Here is a 17,868-nt window from a genome sequence, read left to right on the forward strand (position 1 = left end):
ATAAATAAATAAATAAATAAATAAAAATAAATAAATACGTATTGATAAATCTGCGCACATCACGTGCTCTCCCGCGTGCGACTTCGCTTGAACATGGCGGCGAGGTTGAGCTCGCTTCTCGCCGACTTACACGAGCTCATCGAGTCGTCGTCGCATCAGCGAGGCGCCGAAGGGCTGAACGTAGCTGTCGACATCTCTTTTATGTGCATCGAGAGCCTATCCGAAGCCGATCTCGGTAAGAGAGCGAAAAACTAGAAACGTCAATGAGGCTACTATTATTGCAGCGCTCTTCTCGTCGCTTTTGTTCAACAAGGACCTAGGAATTATTCCGTTTCTGAGGCAGACAGCGACTATCGATGACGTGAGAGAAGAGAGCCCCCTGTCGCGCTATTTTTTCCCTTATCTCTCGTACAACTAGTTCACTGCGTGCAAAGAAGAATTGCTTCATTTTCTCGGCAAATACGTCGCAAAAATGGAAAAGAAAGTATTGCCGTACGCCGTGGAAATCAAAGTGGGCTTCCCTTCGCTCTTTTTTTTTCGCGTCGATTTTTTCCGCATTAGGACATTTGCGTGTCGCTCTTCCTGCGCGATCGAATGAATCGCGTTCGAGTGGCGACGTTCGCTCCGTTCATGCAGGTACGAAAACTCCCGTCGTTCGCGCAATAAAAGCGCGGGAAAAAAATGTTCTTGCTCAAGCTACTGGAGCTTTGCCTTCATTCGCCAGTTCGCCACGATCTCGACATCAAAAGTGCCGTGGATAAGTGCGTCGGACCTCCCCCCGTCCTCTCTCCAGATTGGATAATTTTTTCTCAAAGATATTTTACTGCGTGCACCCAACCGAGCAAGTATCAACCGACCGTGAGAGCGGAAGTGTACCACCTGCTGGGCATTGTCTGCGAAGTCTATCCCGAATTGATGGAAAACACTGCACCGCGATTGGTCACAATTTATCTCAATTGTCTGAAGGAGGAGGTACGGGGAAGAGTTTTTGGGCCTGTCTGATTTTCTTTTTTCGGCGGCGAAGATGTTGTCGACGAGGAAAAAGAAACCGGAAATGACGGTCATAGCAGGTTGCCTACGCGGACTGGCGCGTCTTCTCGTCAACTTTCACCAGTCGGTCGCTGCCGACAAGAAGGGAGATATATATCGATTTACGAAAATGGCCATCGATCCGCAGGTGTCTCTGACGCGCTATGACGTGCCTAAAGGTATGCAATTCCCTCTCCAATCTTTTATTGGATGCTTAGTTCCCTAATTGTGAAAATAAAGATTTTTTGTTTTTTTAGCTGGGCTGTACATGATACGACGTCAGGCGGAGCATTTGAGAGAGTACATTGCACAGGATCACCAGGTAAGATAGTGAGGGGTTTTATGAGACAGACACACCTGTTCCCTACGTAGCGTTTAATGTGTTCCTTTAGGCCTTGTACGGCGCAATATTCAAGTGGTGTGGACATGTCAACAGGGATGTCAAACTGGTGGGATTCGAGGCTTTGGAGTCATTTTTTCGTCAAGTCAGTATAGCCGCTTCCCCGTTGACAGTGAGCTGGAGTTATGAGCATTTCTTTGCCTAAGGTATCCAAACAAATTGTCAATCAACTTGGCAAAGGTCAAGCGGCGGACGTTTCCGTATTCAAAGTGCGTTCCCCCATCGACGCGACGCGTCTTACGCGATGGTCACGCTTTCTCGACAGAATTTCATTCGAATATTTCAAAACATCATCGACTCGAGCGAAAATCCTCGCGAATTGTCAATTGCCATTCGAGGCTATGGCTACTTTGCGGCAGTAAAAAAAAACGAATATCGCCACTAAAGTTTATGTTATGAACATTGAATTTCGTTTGCGCGTGACAGCCGTGCCGCCTCTTGATGAAAGAAGACGACGTCAAATTCATGTTCAACGAAATGATTAAACGAAGTGAACTCGTCTTTTCAAGGTTCGGTGACAGTTGACGTTTCTGCCTCGCGTCGCGTATTGCCACGCATACTATGCAGTCAAGGCGACGGAGCGGAAGAGAGCATCTATCATCTTCCCAGCTTCATGGACTCTCTGGCTAGCATAGTGAAGGAATTAGCTGACGTATGTGAACTGTACGTAGTCTCTCTTTTTGAACGTCCAGCTCTTCTAACGTACAGTAGATCTAATACTTATTTTACTTTGTTGCTGAAAAGAGAGACTACTGTGCGTGTCTTTGTTACTGTGTGGTTTACACTGTTTTCTTTTAGGTTTCCGATGGCTTTCTTCTTTCCCTCGAACGCTTGATTGTACTTCTTTTCGATCGCTTTCCGCGTTTTAGCGTCAGCTCTCGGTTTCCCGTTTACCGCGCTGTCAGTCGTCTATTGGCCGGCTTGGTGCCGAGAGGCGCACGACTCAAGTCCTTCATTTCTCACATTGGTACTACTCGTTCATTACAGAACGAGTACGACGTTGATTCCTTTTTGTCTAGTTTATCAAGGCCTGATTCGGACGTGCTCTCATCCGGTATTGATCGAAGGGGTAGTGAACGTAATAGAGCTGCCGTCGTCGTCGTATTTGTATATTGGATTTAGGAAAACACGGCGTCTTCTTCGAGTGCATCATCGCCTTCTTCTGGAGCGTTATCGTATCGGGATTATCTTGAATTGTGGTTCAATATTTTGCGTGGCCCCTCGAAGGAGGTTCATTTGTCGTCATAAACGATATTGCTGTCTATGAGTTTGTTGTAGAATTCTGAACTTTTGAGCTTGACTGCCGAGCAGAAGGACTGGCTGTACACAACGCTCTACGACGAACTGATTGAAGCCATATTGCGAGTCATTCGAAAGCTTGATCTTTCTGCTATGAAAACGACGACCCTCGAACAGGTGGGAGGGGAAGAGGACAGGGGATCACTTTCTTTTATTAACTAATCCATCAGCTGGCGGAGGAGGAGGCTCAAAAAACAAAAAGTGAAAAAGAAGAGACGTTACCACTCCCCGCTGCCGGATCGGACCCAGTAGCAAGTCTCCAAGCGTCGGTTCCAAAAGACTTTCAAATTTTCATCAATTTAGTTGATTTCAGCAAGTAAGCGGCAGCTCTAGTCACGCACGGTTCGCCTAGTAACGTTCCGTCGCACAGCGCTTTTCTTCCCTCTGTTCATCCGCAAATGTTCAAACGATGGGTGTACGCCTTTGGCCAGGAAATGATGATGCTCTCAGCCAGGCAAGGGGACTCGCCACTTCACACGTGCCTCAGTCGCAATAACATCTCCTTTGTAGGATGCCTCTTGTCAGCGGCTTCTACAAACTTCTTACCACGTGTCTTCAAATTTGCGCCGAGACGAAATATTTTGCTTTGCCCGTACGTGTTGAATCAGGATGAAGTTCGCGTTCACACGTTTTTCGTTATGTGCAGGAATTGGGTGAAAACGCTATGGACGTCGACGCGGATGCCGATCCCGATCGGGAAGCGTGTTTCACTCTATTTCGAAAATTTATTGAAGAAGTATTTTGAACACGCGTCGCCCATTTCGCGCGCCGTCGCTACCAGCGTTTTCTTCAGGTCTTAGAACGAGTCAAACAGTACAAAGACGACCTTCAGGCGTCGTGTCTTCGTCTCGTACTGGCAATGCCGGGAGAATTCATAGAGAGAGGAGTGACCGTCATCATTCCAGCTGTTCAGGTACCAGTTTGGCCCGGCATAAATCGGTTTGCTCTCATTTGGATATAGAGTGCTCTGAAACTCGGCATTGGCTACACTCCGTTGGCTGAGGCTGCTTTGGATGCTCTTGAGCGATGGATCTCTCATCTGGTCAGTGGCGTTCTTCAGGATCAATTGAAGAACGTTTTGCCCTACTTGGACGCTTACCTGGTCACGTCTGCGGAAACGGGCAAGGATTCGCTTGTAGCTTAAAACGTCGTTTCTTACGTTTTCGTTCTATGCGTGTAGACGCCATAGACGGTGAAGAAACCGCTAGTGCCGTGAAGAAACTTCGAACGTCATCTCAGAAGGTGGGAAAGAAAGTGCCGACGGGAGCGTTAAAGCAAATCCAAGAAGACATGACGGTCGAGCGAGCGACTTTTTCGTCTCTTGCTTCCTCTACCCGGGCGACTTGTTCTCGCAGAGTTTCGAATCGAGAGTGCGTCAACTTCGCCTCCGCATCGTCCGATTTCTCGGTTCCCTCGGCGGATGCATCAACGCCGGTCTCGTCGGAAGCGGGACCGTCGAGTCGGCCGTGGCGTGGGACGCGAAGAAACGACTCGACTTTCCCGTGCCATTTCAAGACATGAAGCCGACGATTCATCTGGGTATATCTGAGCGTGGCGCGAGTGAGTCAAGACGCGATTCGCGAATTTCCTAGATCCATTTTTGCCTCGCGTCGTGGAACTTGCCTTGCACGGAAGCGATCGTCAGACGAAAGTGAGAGCTTCGGCATGAGACTTCGTGCACGTAAATTTTTGGTTCCAAAAGGTCGCTGCGTGCGAATTGCTTCATGCCATGACTTTGTTTGTCATCGGAAAGGGAACGCGGCAGCCCGACGGCAGCCACGTACGTTGGCCTTAATTAAATGTGAAGAATTTAATTAACAACGTTTCGTTGTCCTTTCAGGCCTCTATGACTACTCTGTATGAAAAGCTGTTTCCCGCCATCATGACTTTGGCGTGTGACGTTGAACAGGTGAGGAGGAAAAACGAGAGAGAGAAGCTGAAATGTAAGAGCTTTTGCTTAGGTGGCCGTGCAACTCTTCAAGCCGCTCTTCTTGCAAATGATCCACTGGTTCACCAATTCTAGCAAGTACGGGTCGCCGGACACGAATTGCCTTCTCGGCGCAATCATGGTACAATGTCGCGATTCAATCCACTCCTTATACAGTGGACTGGATACGTTTTTATTTTTCCCCAGGACTGCCTCGTTGATTCGTCCAACACGGCTCTGAGAGACTTTGCAGCCGTGTGCGTCAAGGAATTCGTCAGCTGGTCAATCAAGCAGGCAAGTCCAGAGGTGAGATCGAAAATTGTAATGTTAGTCGTATCAACACCCGCGGCGAACGTAGACACTCGCCAAGAGTCCGTACAACATCCAAGCGCTGCTAAAACGCATACGCAACCTCGCTGTTCATCCGAGCCCTTTCAAACGACTGGGCGCCTCTTTGGCCTTCAACAGCATCTACACGCTATTCAGGTTCCTCTTCATTTTGTCACTAAATTTCTCTTTTTCTAAAAATCTCATCCTCTCAGAGAAGAAGAATCGTTGGTTGACGTATTCGTCATTGACCTGACGTATTCGTTTCTGATGAGCCTTGGTGCCGCTCACAAAGACGACCAGTCTGTCGGCACCCAGGATCAATGCAAGGCGGCAATCGCTCATCTTGAGAGAATCATGAAAGCGAAGGCGAGCGTACTATCGAAAGAGAACAAGAAAAGAAAGTGTCCAAAGTAGGCCTTGATAGTGGGTGTCGCTTCGTGCGCAGTAGATGAGGGTGTTTAGGTTTATGACGACGGCTAAGCTGAGCATTTTCGTCGCGTGGTTCGTGAAATTGTGCGGGCGACCCGAGACGGAACTGCGACACATGGCTATGAAACTGTGCGTTTCGCTCGCTCCCGTTTGTAAGACAAACGTAGCAAAAGTCTTTCTACCTCTATTGTATACGCGTTTTAGCCGATTCTTCTTCGCTGTCCGCTAGCCGATTTCTCCAAAAGTGTACGAAAGAAAAGGACGGCAAATTTCTTATTCAATGGTTGTCTAATCGAAATTAAGTCTTGATTTCATGACGTCTTTTAGCTTTGAAGCGGGTGGAGTACTTAGAACGTCCCAAATGAGTGGAATTCAGGGAGCGCCGAGGATGAATGAGAAGTCCGACACGTTCTCGTTGCCTATGGCGACGCTATGGCTAGAAGAGCTGCTAGCCGCCTTAGATTGCTACGGATGGGTTTTCAGCCAAAGACTACTCAGTCCGTCGGACGTATTTGGAGGACGTGAGTAGAGAGATCAAGTGTCTTTTAGCGGTGAAACGTTTGTTTCTCGCAGGTACGCACCTTTCTAAACTCTTTCCAGCCGTCTGCCACTTTGTCGACGATCTGTCTATGGGTGGAATTGAATGCGCGCGAGAGCTGTGGGGGAAGTCGTCATTGGATGCATCCGTCTTCACGCCTACCGAAGTGGAAAAGTATCTGAAGTGCGTTCAATGAATGAGAATTCCACCGTTCCTTTGGAAAATTAGAGGTTTCTTGCAGGATCAAATGCACGGTGATTGTAAGATTGATCGACTTCCTTTGTGCCTCATTGAGCAGTTTCGCCAAAGAGTCAATTTCCGTAAGCGTTAATTGTTCGAAATGCTTTTACATCATTGGGACTAGTGACGTACTTAGTTATTTTAGTATAGGTTTCGTTGTTAGGCAGAGAGGGGCCCCTTATCCAATTTCATAGCACTCTTTGGGGTTCTTTTGTACAGACATTTGACAAGTCGCTGTGGTGCCGGAATTTGTTCTCTCTCCTTTGCACTGCCGTAGTCAATCCGGCTTCACTTGGCTTTGATATGAGTGACGTGGACGTGATAGAGAATCTTCCGAAAAAGGTTCGACTTGTACACTGTTTCCGTTAGGAAATAATTATCGTTTTTGGTTTTGGTTTTTTGTCTGTAGACCGAAGCTGTGTGCAAATTGATGAGGGTAGCTCTTCCTGACCCTTTCTTGACTTCTTTTCAAGAGGTGGTCGCTGAAAAAATTCAGAAAATCAAGTTAGAACTTCATGTTCTACGTATTATCACCGAAGGCAGATGATCTCTCTTTAGTTTTTTGTCATTGCTCGCTGAAACCGACAGATCCGACGACGGTGCCAGAAAGATGAGCCAAACAATTGAAGGCTTGAGACAACTCCAGTTATCTGGCCTACTAGAGCGCGTTTGGGACGAGAAGGTACGGCGAATGTCTTCGAAATTCCCTTTATCACGTTTTTTTGGAAGGGAGAGACTGGGTATAAGGAATTGGGCGCTTTTCTTCTGAAGACGGTCTTCACGTTGTTGCACCGTCAAAACGTCAAGTCAAGTTTTATCCCAATGCAGCCGTCCGTTGTTGCGATGTACAAGCGGCTTGTATCGCTTTCCTTCGCTGTGGGAGTGCAGGTAAACCGCAGTTGTACACTCTACAAGTCACATCACGTATTAATAAACAGGAAGAAGTTGTGCTAAAATTTCTGAACGACAAAACGGGAATTGGCATCCACGGAAAAGGTTTTTCTCAACTGAGAGCGCCGATTGAAACGCCTTTTAATTAAAAACGATTTTTCTCGTCGTAGAGAGCACCGAGACAACAACTCTTGGCGTTTTATTTTACCGAACGTATCAAGAAGAACTCGACGCATACTTTGCCGCCTCTTCGCGATTTCTTGCATCGCTGATGGATCAGGCGACAACCAGCCCTGCTCTGGTAAGAGGAATCGATAGCTGTACGAATATCTCGTACTCTTTTCATCAAAGGTTGCTGCAGTACTGTGTGGCGTTTTGGATTGTGCGACTAGAGATAGGAAAAAGTGCGCCTCTCATTTCGCTTTCGTTTCCTTTTGCTACTCTTCTTTTTTAGGCACGGATCTAGAGCGGCGACTACCATCGCAGATAACTGGTCGAAATTGGAGTCGTGGTGGGGCCCGCGCGCTGACGACGATTCCAAGGCGAAAACTCTAACTGTTCTGAAAAAACTTCTCGCTTTTGACGTCAAAACGGCCACGAAGCCTACCAGCAAGAGTCTTTCCGTCATTTTTAAATCGTACATGACACTGCTAAGCAGTCCTTCCACATTGTCTTTCAAGGTACAGTATCGGGTTTGTTCGTTTTCTTTTTTGGCAATAATTTTGCTCAGGTGCTCGTTCTTGATTTGCTCTCCGCTTTCGCTGCTTTGCCGGAGCCGTACGAAAGCGAATTGAAGACGAATCTCGACGAACTTATCGCCGGAAATTTTCCGCTCAAGTCGTCGGAATTCGCCGAGGGAAGTTCGCGACGCAAAGAATACATAGCGGCGCTAGACAAAGTTCGTTTCCATACACGCGTTTGGGTATATTAGCAATATTTCTTTCAGATTTTAGCTGCCATGATCGCATCCAGCAGTCTGGTTCTCTTCAAGGCGATAATCGGAATTTTGTGCCGCGAAGAGGAGCACGCACACGAAGATCAAATTCAGAAGTCATTGGCGTTGTTCGCGCAGAAGTGAGTTTGTAAGAAATGGTGTTAATTGAGATATTTCTTCGTGGCGTGCGTCAAGGTTGCCTTCCGATCGAGCGAAAATGGCCGCCGACGTAGCATTTGACTTATTCTGCGACGAGTCGAGGCATCGCGACGAAGTCCGTTGCGCGTTCGTTGTCCGCGTGTGTGCACCGATCCTGCGAAATGTGCCCCGACCAGCCGTGACGGAGTTCTTCGCCGCTCACATTGCCTACATGATAAAATCGCTTACGTCAAAGCTGAACAAGGTATTGACGACGAAATCTTCTCCGCTACCACAACACGTGTATAGGAGCGTTGTCATTGCCTTTCTGTTAGAGTTCTGAGATAGCGATGGGATGCCAGTTGACGACGAAGCTCTGCTGCTGCGAAATGCTTCAAGTGCTATATGAGCGACTACCCGCCTCCGAGTTGACTTCGCCGTCCGGTCGAGTGAATAAAGCGCACTGCGAAAGCTCCGGCGTAGCCGTCAAAGACGGAAAAGAACTAACCAAAGTCATAACGAAGTAAACGCGAGGAGATTAAGTTTTGAAGTTATGCGACTATTTTGCGCTAGAGCGTGCCACGAGGCTAAATCGGAGGACACTCGCGGCGAAACGATGTTGAAGGATTTCCGGCGTCGTTACCACGCTGCGGCCTATCGTACGTTGATTGCCGTCATTTCTTGCACCCAGACGGAGAAGAAATTCTATTCGACGTTTTTATTCAGGGACAATATAGCGAAGGTGCGCCGCCGTCTTGTTGATTTTTCCGCTCTGTACGGATACGTGTTTTTAGGGTCAGCTCTTGTGGGATAACATTCTTGACTTGGAGAAAAGATACGAATTTTCCATTGAGTTGGAAGTAAATTTAATTTCCTTTGAAATTATTTGTGCGTACACACGATTTGTTTAAAAAAGGCGAACGTGAAGAGGAAGACGAAGTTGACTTCGATACGAGCCCGCGTGCATTCGGCTGACGACAGTCCGGAAGAAATTGACAAATGTGAGATGCTGTTGCGACGTCTCCTCGTCTCTCAAACTTCGATTCTTTGATAACATAGCCTTTCGTCAGCCTCACTACTTACCTTCTCAGTACTTGGCGGACAGCAGTCTCTGCGAAGAAGTTAGTCAGTACGACTTTTCTAGTCTTCCAAAGGTAGAAAAAAGTTTCGATAACCGAACCATTTTTTCGGGAAATCGTTTCTTCTAGGAAAGTCTGCAAACAGCGTCGTCTCTTTCTCCGCCGGACGAAGTTCGTTGGCATCGAAGGCTGAGTACAATTAGCGTCTTTCTCAATCGCTTCTTTTTAGGACGGCTCCTACATCGTTCGTCAGGACGTGATGGAAATGGACGACCTAAATCAGCACGAATGTATGGTGCCACTAATGCAACTTCTTGATCACATGGAAAAGAACAAAATAATGCCTGCCTATCCCGAAGTGAACCAACAAAGTTGTTAGGATCGTTGATCTGCAAGCGTTTTTGCTATAGGGTACGTTTGCCACGGAAATGCCCGCTTGGATGACGTCCTTGCACGGAAAAATCGTCAGCGCTCAAACGTCGCCAAACGTTCGCCTCTTCATAGCGAGGCTAATCATCAACCGACCCCTGGTTGGCGTCAAATTTTTAAGTGGGGCCTCACTCGAATGATTCCTTTTTTTGTGCCGCAGGTGTTTCGACCGTATGCCAAGCTTTGGCTCGCTCCTCTGGCGAAGCTGATTTTGTCCGGTGACGTAGGCGGTTTGGGTCTCAATTATTTTGTCGTTGATCTGCTTGTCACGATGCTGTCGTGGGTTCCAGCGAAGCTCGAAGTTTGCTCGTTGTTTTTTGTTGTCTTTTTGCGACTATTTGCGTCTCTTTATAGGATCCTCACTTGGTTGGACGTTTGACCGATTTCTTGATGTTGAATTGTAGCCACCGTTCTGGCGCCGTTCTACGAAACAATCTAGAAATCGCTAAGACGATGATTGAAAGTTGGAAAGAGCACGTCACCGTGCCAACGCGGTCAGTAATTCAAATGCGCAGGATCATTAATTAAACGAATGACGTAGAACGATAATAAGCCTGCTCGTCGCCACGGACGCCGACAGAGAAGCGAAAGGACGAGCTGGAGTTCAATTGTTGGGCTTAGTTTTGGCTAACGAATTTGCTGTTTTCTCGGAGCTATCTTCGGATGAAAGAGAGAGGTGCGTAAACTTTGCTGCCGTGTGAGCAAGAAGCACCACCGCGATTTCTAGATTATATGCTCGACTGACCGCCAACGTGGGCAACAAGCGCAAAGACGTCTACGCTTCGACGGCGTCCGTCATTGGAATGATAATGAATTATATGAAGACGACGGAAAAAGTGTGGCAGAGAGAACTTCGATTTGACAGAGTAAGCTTAACGTTTGATTTTAGATCGAAGAATCTCCTTTTCACGACGACGTCGAGAAACGATTGAAGACACTCGATTCGGACACGGCGGAAGAAAAGGAGCGGTTCATCAATTGTCTGCATTTACTTCACGAGCAGTATCCGGACTTTGCGGACAGGTATAGACAATTAAACTGCAACTCAATTGGATTCTATTCTTTTGCGCAGATTTATGTCTCGTATCTTGTTCATGCTACCTCACGTTCACGGCGTGTTTCGCACGAAATGCTTGGAGATGGTGTCGTCGCGAGCCGATCGCGTTCCGCGTCTCTTTCTCCAGTTGAAAACGATGGGCTTTTCGGGAATGCTGCGTCACAGGTACGATATTCATCTCAGAGGCCTATCTAACTGTTTTCTTGGTAGGGACGAAGGGACGCAGTTGGCTGCGCTGGGAATATTTCACCGCCTCCTTCTCTCGCTGCCGGCCGCCGATCGACTCTCCATCGTCGACGACGTGCTCGCTTCCGGCGACAACAACAGCGTTCCGTGTCGCGAAAAGATGTACGAAATATTGATCGCGATTTTCGATCACTTACCCGCCGAAGACGTCGCCGATGCGACAGAAAAGACACTTCTCGATAAAGTCAAGGAACAGTTGCTTAAGGGATTGTCCGACAGGGAGGAAGCGATTCGATTGCGACTTTTCTCCTTCTGGAACCAAGAAACCCGGCTATCGTCGGCCGTCGTCAATCGGCTCTCCCAACTTCTTTCCACGCTCTATTCGACGTCGACCGAACGCGCCTTTCTCGGCTACGCGACGAATCTTCTTCTCGAGCTGACGTCGCGCAGTCCCGACTACGATCGAAGCATGTTCGATAGTCCGCTCTCCGAGTGTCAGTTTCACGAGAAAGCGATCGACCTGTCGTGGCGCAGTCGACACGTCGCCATGACGCCGCTATTTGCCGCTAGTCAGAGCCAGGACGCGTACGCTCCGCCGACTCCGATGAGCGGCCTGAGAGCGACCCAGGAAGCGATGGACTTCACGCCGACTCAACAAGGAGAAGGCGGCGGAGGTGGCTACACTTGGCTGCAACCGGCCACTCAAAGCATTGACCCGAGTTTTGTGCCGCAAAGTGTCGGACCTACTTTCGCAACTCAATCGACATTGCTTTTCACTCTCAAAGCCGCTAAACGTCATGGCAACGAGGCCTCTCTCTCCGGTGGCGGCACCGTGCGTTCGACCGGATCCATCGAACAGACTCAGACGGCTACGAGCGACGTGATGCGTTTGAAGCGTCGTTTTGTGAGGAGTCGCGATTCGGCGGCGCAATATTTTGCTCGACGCGAGGAGATGAAGAAGCGAGCGCGCGAGGAACGATCGAAACAACAGAAGGCGGCGCGCGACAGTCGCGTCGTCATGTACCGAAAGTATCGCGACGGCGACCTTCCCGACATACAGATCAAACACGCCGAGCTGATTCGACCGTTACAGGCGCTCGCCCAGCGCGACGACCACTTGGCGCGACATCTGTTCGTCGCCGTATTTCGTGCCGTCTACGTCGAAGGCGAGAACGTGCTCACCGACGGCGAAATGGAGAACATGAAGACGATTTTACGCGGTCAGTTGAACGCGGCGCTCGCTCGCTCGACCGAACATCACGCGCCGTTCGTCGGCGCCGTCTGTGACGTCTGCTGTCTTGTAAAGGAGCTTAGTCTCGAGTCGCAGGCTGTCAGCGTCGGCTGTCTCGCCAGCCTTCAGCAGGGCGTCGGAATTCAACTTTTGGAGAAGCAGCTCTTGAAAAATGTCACCACGTCCGTCGAACCGAAGCCGAAGAAAAGTCGAACGACGGTCAACGCCGTGTCTTCGGAAACGGCCGGCACGTGGATTGAATTGTCCAAGTTGTATAAGTCGATTGAGGATTACGATACGGTCCGAGGAATATTTAGCGGCGAAATCGGAACGCAGACGGCAACGGCGGAAGCTCTTCAGGCAGAAGCGCGGGGCGACTACCAGACGGCCTATAGAAAATTTAGAGACGTAAAATTAGAAAGCGTATTTATTGCGAGATTAATTTTATGTACAGGCTTATTCGCGCGATGACAATGATGAGAAAAGGCAAATATCGGAAGAGGTTGAACTGTGGGAAGATTCCATAATGGCTGTGAGGCATTTTTAGACATTGATTGAAGTAAAAATCTTTCTTTCTTTCTTTCTTTAGTGCTGCAGCAATCTTTTGAAATGGAAAGATTTAGAGCTGTTCTCCGTTTCTCAAGTAGAAGAGGCTCCCTGGACGGAAACGATATGGAGAAAAGACAGCCAGCTCTCGGTTTCAAGACACCGATATTTGTCTTGTTCACTGCAATGATATTTATTTTACAGGAGCGAGTTCTGCCATACATATTGCGCAGCAAACTCAAATTGGCGAGCCAGGGCGTTCACGACGAAGACCTGCTGTCGTTCATCGATGTCAGTCTAAGAGGGGACCAGGATCATAAAGATTTCCTTCAGGTCTATGCGGAGGAATACCGTTTTCAAAATCCATGTGTTGCCTTTTTTCAGAAGAGACACTGCGAAGAACTTTCACTTGTTTTTATCCTGCAGGACGACTTTGATCGAGCTCGCTACTACGTGAGCGAGTGCTTTCGATCATTTCTGGAGGTTAGGTGTACAGTATGTAGATGGAGAAGGCTTCAGTTTTTGAGAGACTTTTGCATTTGAAGGATTGGTGTGGCATTAGCTCTCTCGTCGTATCAAGTCGTCTCTCTCGTCTTCAGTCGCTGCAGAAAATCACAGAAATGCAGGAGTTTCTTGACTTTATGAATAGCGAAGGTATTCCGTTCTGTATACAACAGTACATTTGGGCTTTGAACTTTTATAGGCAATTTCGACGGCTCTCAGCCATTCTTTGATCTCCTGGCGAAATGGTCCGATCGCGTGCCTCATCCCAGTCTTGATCCTATCCACGTTTGGGACGACATTGTAACGAACAGGTTAAATCGATGGAGAAAGGAGGAGCGCGTAGGAGAGCAAATCCGATTTAGGTGTGCAATGATTGACAAAATAGTCGCACGATTTGAAAAGCCTCTGAGCTCCCTTCCAGGGTAGGTAGAGTGCAATGTCACCATTTCTACTAATTCTCGTACTGTAGTAAAAGTCGCGGTGGTGACCTAAGGCAAGCACTCAACTTGCCTGAAGTGAATGAAACCGTTTCGAAAGAAACGATTAAGCTTTACCTGAACATCGCTGATTGTGCTTGCCAGCAGGTAGAACTGCATTCGCGTATGTAGAGACACTCGGTCCAACGCTATCCTTTCTTGTGCTCCAGTCAAATTATTCTGTAGCCAAGAAGTATCTCAGCGAAGCAAACAAGGCCATCAAAAAGGCATGAATTTAATCTTGATTTTTATTCTTGTCAGTTCGTCGTTGTTTCTTTTGTAGGATCTTCCGGACAACAAAGATCTTGGAGTCCAGTGGATTCATGCTGTCGCTCGTTGGCGCTGTCATCAAGCTGGAAACGATCCGTCTCCCTCGAGCATCGACGGTCTCGTAGCTGTAATTCCCGAAATGGGTAATTGGTTACTGTAGTGAGAAGCAGAAATGTGTGAAATCTAACAACCGTAGAAAAATTTGGAAAAGATTCCTACATGATGAGGCTGCCTTCAATTGCTAGCCAGCAGTGCATGCTTCAAGGAACCATGTTTGACTTGCTGGCAACGGCGTTAGCAACAGACGGTAGCAGAAAAGCGCACAACAAAGAAATTGAATGTTGAAAGTCTTTTACCTTATTGTAGGAGAGATGGTGATGCCAAGCCTTGGCGACAATAAAATTGAAATTCTCTTGTCGGCAACTGGCTCGTCTCAAAGGGACAGCGTTGAAGTGAGACGAGAAACTGAAATTTTAATTAAATTAGACTACAAATGTGTTCTTTTCGGTAGCTGGCGGGAAAGCTCTTTTCCAAAGGTTTTGAGTTCTTCGTCCAAGCCAAGGACCGTGCCGAACAAGCGCAACAGTAAAGAAAGAGCTCTTAGCATTCTCGTGTGCATTTTTGAACACTAGAGCTTACCCCGCGGCTTTGTTGGCTCTTTCAAATTTCTGCGACAAGGCGTTGAGGAGAAGAGAAGAAGCGGACGAAAATTCCGGTAGTTGTCTAACGACAATAACAAAGAATAGTGTAGCATCTATCGTTGTGGCTTCTTTCAGAAAAAGATCCATCAGCTGGCTTGAACTTGAAGGTACGAACCCAAAGAAAGACTTATTTTAGGCTTGAGCCCAGTTTGCTCGTAGGATTACCCTTGCATTGTGACAACGTGCCTGGTCGACGCTCTGAAGCTCGGATTCCGCGAAGCGCGGCAGAGATTTCCGCGACTGCTGCAGCTAATTGAACTCTATCCGGAATGCAACGACGTCTTCGTCGAAGGGGTACACTTCTCATTTCGCACACAACTAGTAGTATCATAGATTATTTTGTCCTAGACCGAACGCGTTCCATCGTGGATGTTCATTGCGTGGACGAGCCAGATGCTTGCCATTCTCGACAAGAAAGAGGGCTCCGCCGTACGCCGGTGTCTCGTGCGCGTCGCCGAAGATTATCCTCAGGTAAGAGGAAGGATTGCGTGCTTCCTTCAATGAAAAATATTTATTTTCTAAGGCTCTATTTTACCCTTTCAAAATGAGCAAAGGGGAGTTTAAGTTTGACTCTACGCCTGGTGGAAAAGAATGCCAGCAGTCATCTGATATGTGCGTTAAATGCTGTCTAAGAAAACTTGATTTAATATTTTTTCTCGACGCAGGATCAGCCGCAAACTGCAATCGAGCTTAATGGACAAGTTCGTTTCGGCTCTTGAAAACCTTACGTTTCCAGAGCAGGCTTTAGAAGTAAAGTCAGAACCAGTTTCAGTAGATTTGCCGCTACTTCTTTGCCTATACGTTTTCAGGACTTGTGTCGCAATGAACTGCGGCATCTTCTCTCCCAACCGCCGTCAAGTCGGTCCAAGGAGACGATACAGAAGTGCTGGCAGAGTTTCTATAATCGAATCGTTGATCCTCAACCAATAAGCGAAACGGAGACCGGTTCCACATTAGCGACGACAGAATCTCTGACGGGATCGATTCACAAGCAGTTTGTCAATGTGAGCTGGAGATGCGTGCGCCTTCACAGTTTCGCTCCAGCATGCTATTTTATCTTAGAAATACGCAAAGGAACTCGTGCAGAAATTTGGAAAGGACGGCTCTAAACTCGCCCTAATGAAACCAACGGTGAGTGGCTATCTCAACGAGGGCCTTGCTTGCGTGATTTTGTGGGTGCAGGAGTTCAGTAAGCACCTTGAGGACGCTACCAAGAAATGGAACGAAAGGAAGCAAGCTGTTCCGCCAGACAGCATAGAGGGTTTCTCGCGCTGGCTAGCTAAATTTCAAGCTGAGGACTATTCTAAGAGACTTGAAATCCCAGGCAAATTCTAATTCTAGGAGATAAAAGATTTGAAAAGATTTTCTGTACTAGGTCAGTATCAAGGCTGGAACAAGCCTCTTCCCGAATACCACGTCAAAATATCGTCTTTTGACAGCAACGTAATTAATAATAAACGTCGATGGAAAAATTTAATTTTGAATTATCGGTCTATTAAGATTCTTCTCCTGAAGTCCATGCGGCTTCCGAAACGAATAATAATTCACGGAGACGACGGAAAGGATTACAAGTTTCTGGTGAAGGGAGGGGAAGATTTGAGGCTTGACCAACGCGTGGAACAGGTACAAACTGCATCAAGATACCCATTCTATATCATCTGCCCATCTCGTAGCTCTTTCGAATCATGAACGAAATTCTGAGCGCCGACGCTGCTTGTCGTCAGCGCGGGCTCTTCGTGCAAACGTACGAGGTAATTCCCATGACGACACGAGTCGGGATCATCGAGTGGGTTGACGACTCGGAGCCGTTGAAGAATTTTCTCGAGAGCACAATGACGAATGAAGAAAAACGGTAAGTACTGTAACGTTACAAAAAAATACCTGTATTTTATTTTATTGACGATTCTCTCGTAGATGCGCGGACGGAGCGGCGAGTAGCTACAAGGAGTGGCTCTTTAAAGTGACGAAGGGGAAAGACGTGCCTGGGAGCTATAGGAAGATGTTCAAGTGAGTCGACGACGTTTTTTTGTTTTGTACTCAATGGTCGTTGTGCAGGACTGTGAATCGGTCAGCAGTCGAGATAAAATTTCGCGAATTTCAGTCATTAGTTCCTTCGAGTTTGATGAAGTAAGAAAAGAAGCCTCTTTGATTTTTTGTGGATGACGCGTTTGAATTTTGAATGCTTTCAGACGAGCTTTTGTGCAGATGTCTTCTTCCCCGGAAGCGTTCTTGACGCTTCGCTCTCATTTCGTACGATCGCACGCTTGTTTGAGCATCTGTCAGTACGTCCTGGGAATCGGCGATCGACATTTGTCCAACTTCATGGTGAACAAGAAGACTGGCGGAATGATAGCTATTGATTTTGGTCACGCTTTCGGCTCAGCCACTCAGGTAGACAGCCATTGCCATCGAAATTCATATGTCACAACAAAGGTTTTGTTTTTCAGTTCCTTCCTCTGCCTGAGCTCATGCCTATGCGCTTGACAAAGCAGATCACGGACGTCCTTTTGCCGTTGAAAAAGAACGGTCAGCTACAGAGCACAATGGTCTGCACTATGCGAGCCTTGAGTCGCGAGCCTGACATTCTGCTGGCGACGGCCGATGTCTTCGTCAAAGAGCCCTCCTTGGACTGGAGACAATTTGCACGAAAGGAAGCGGAGAAGCAGAAGAGAGAATACAGTACGCTGAACGAATGATAGGGGTTTTTTTCTAGCTATTTGCTCTCTATAGAAGCTGCTGAAGACGACGTATGGTATCCCAGGAAGAAGATTGCTTTGGCTCGCAAGAAACTGAAACGATACAATCCCACCTTCATTATGAGGTATTTATTTGGAATACTACCCAAAATCTCTTCTTCCACTCCCAATTGCTCTATCTACTGCAGAGAGGACCTTCGTTTGGGTCATTCTCGAAGCCCGGAGTATAAGTATCTGGAAAATATTCTCATGGGTGAGAGACAGAACGACGTTCGAGCACAATCAGAAGAAGTTTGCGACAGCGTTGAGACGCAGGTTGCCTGCTTGATTGACCAGGCAACCGATCCAAATATACTGGGCCGAACCTGGATAGGATGGGAGCCCTGGAAATAAATAACTGATTGCATAAGTAAGGTTGTGAGTGGTGTTATTCTTCTTTGTTGCGTTGTAAGTTCTCGGTTGAGTTGAACAAGTAGCGTTTTTTCTGACGCAGCCCTCCATCCCCCGAAACCGTTTGTGCCTCGGTCAGCGTCTGTGA

General features: G+C 47.6%; 1 protein-coding gene across 1 annotated transcript; it reads left to right on the forward strand.

Moving 5' to 3' along the window:
• Positions 1–87: 87 nt before the first annotated feature.
• LOC136185249 (DNA-dependent protein kinase catalytic subunit-like) lies at positions 88–17,835 on the forward strand. The gene is made up of 94 exons (XM_065972338.1): positions 88–235; positions 285–361; positions 419–511; positions 562–636; positions 697–761; positions 816–972; positions 1,025–1,208; positions 1,287–1,351; positions 1,422–1,514; positions 1,576–1,638; positions 1,695–1,787; positions 1,856–1,938; positions 1,997–2,081; positions 2,228–2,396; positions 2,449–2,498; positions 2,552–2,659; positions 2,708–2,845; positions 2,899–3,044; positions 3,099–3,182; positions 3,239–3,320; positions 3,375–3,464; positions 3,522–3,641; positions 3,690–3,849; positions 3,909–4,024; positions 4,084–4,267; positions 4,321–4,379; positions 4,431–4,508; positions 4,569–4,637; positions 4,690–4,797; positions 4,863–4,961; positions 5,014–5,141; positions 5,198–5,395; positions 5,448–5,566; positions 5,619–5,697; positions 5,742–5,935; positions 5,988–6,135; positions 6,194–6,272; positions 6,412–6,534; positions 6,602–6,696; positions 6,751–6,874; positions 6,922–7,080; positions 7,131–7,188; positions 7,254–7,384; positions 7,435–7,487; positions 7,538–7,763; positions 7,814–7,981; positions 8,030–8,157; positions 8,213–8,420; positions 8,491–8,678; positions 8,729–8,897; positions 8,950–9,015; positions 9,072–9,156; positions 9,215–9,309; positions 9,364–9,405; positions 9,464–9,592; positions 9,645–9,764; positions 9,824–9,964; positions 10,018–10,157; positions 10,205–10,339; positions 10,391–10,499; positions 10,553–10,686; positions 10,736–10,885; positions 10,931–12,545; positions 12,592–12,669; positions 12,727–12,834; positions 12,888–13,016; positions 13,068–13,166; positions 13,229–13,337; positions 13,387–13,498; positions 13,550–13,609; positions 13,657–13,771; positions 13,834–13,890; positions 13,947–14,076; positions 14,130–14,240; positions 14,300–14,385; positions 14,445–14,518; positions 14,566–14,648; positions 14,710–14,741; positions 14,794–14,928; positions 14,983–15,105; positions 15,158–15,246; positions 15,300–15,384; positions 15,444–15,638; positions 15,697–15,765; positions 15,817–15,958; positions 16,010–16,077; positions 16,135–16,257; positions 16,308–16,486; positions 16,549–16,641; positions 16,690–16,761; positions 16,824–17,025; positions 17,082–17,313; positions 17,365–17,455; positions 17,519–17,835. Exons 1-94 carry the CDS (start codon positions 94–96, stop codon positions 17,721–17,723), a joined length of 12,357 nt encoding a protein of 4,118 aa, XP_065828410.1. The 5' UTR covers positions 88–93; the 3' UTR covers positions 17,724–17,835.
• The last annotated feature ends 33 nt before the right edge of the window (positions 17,836–17,868 follow it).

This window comes from Oscarella lobularis, chromosome 3 (genome assembly GCF_947507565.1).
Source record: "Oscarella lobularis chromosome 3, ooOscLobu1.1, whole genome shotgun sequence".
Lineage (NCBI taxonomy): Eukaryota > Metazoa > Porifera > Homoscleromorpha > Homosclerophorida > Oscarellidae > Oscarella > Oscarella lobularis.

Bases quoted from the DNA above. Each gene is read 5' to 3' on its own strand.
- LOC136185249 (XM_065972338.1), top strand. From the start codon at position 94: ATGGCGGCGAGGTTGAGCTCGCTTCTCGCCGACTTACACGAGCTCATC. The intron at 7,081-7,130 runs GTAAACCGCAGT...ATTAATAAACAG, and splicing joins CCTTCGCTGTGGGAGTGCAG to GAAGAAGTTGTGCTAAAATT. The intron at 15,247-15,299 runs GTGCGTTAAATG...TTCTCGACGCAG, and splicing joins TGCCAGCAGTCATCTGATAT to GATCAGCCGCAAACTGCAAT.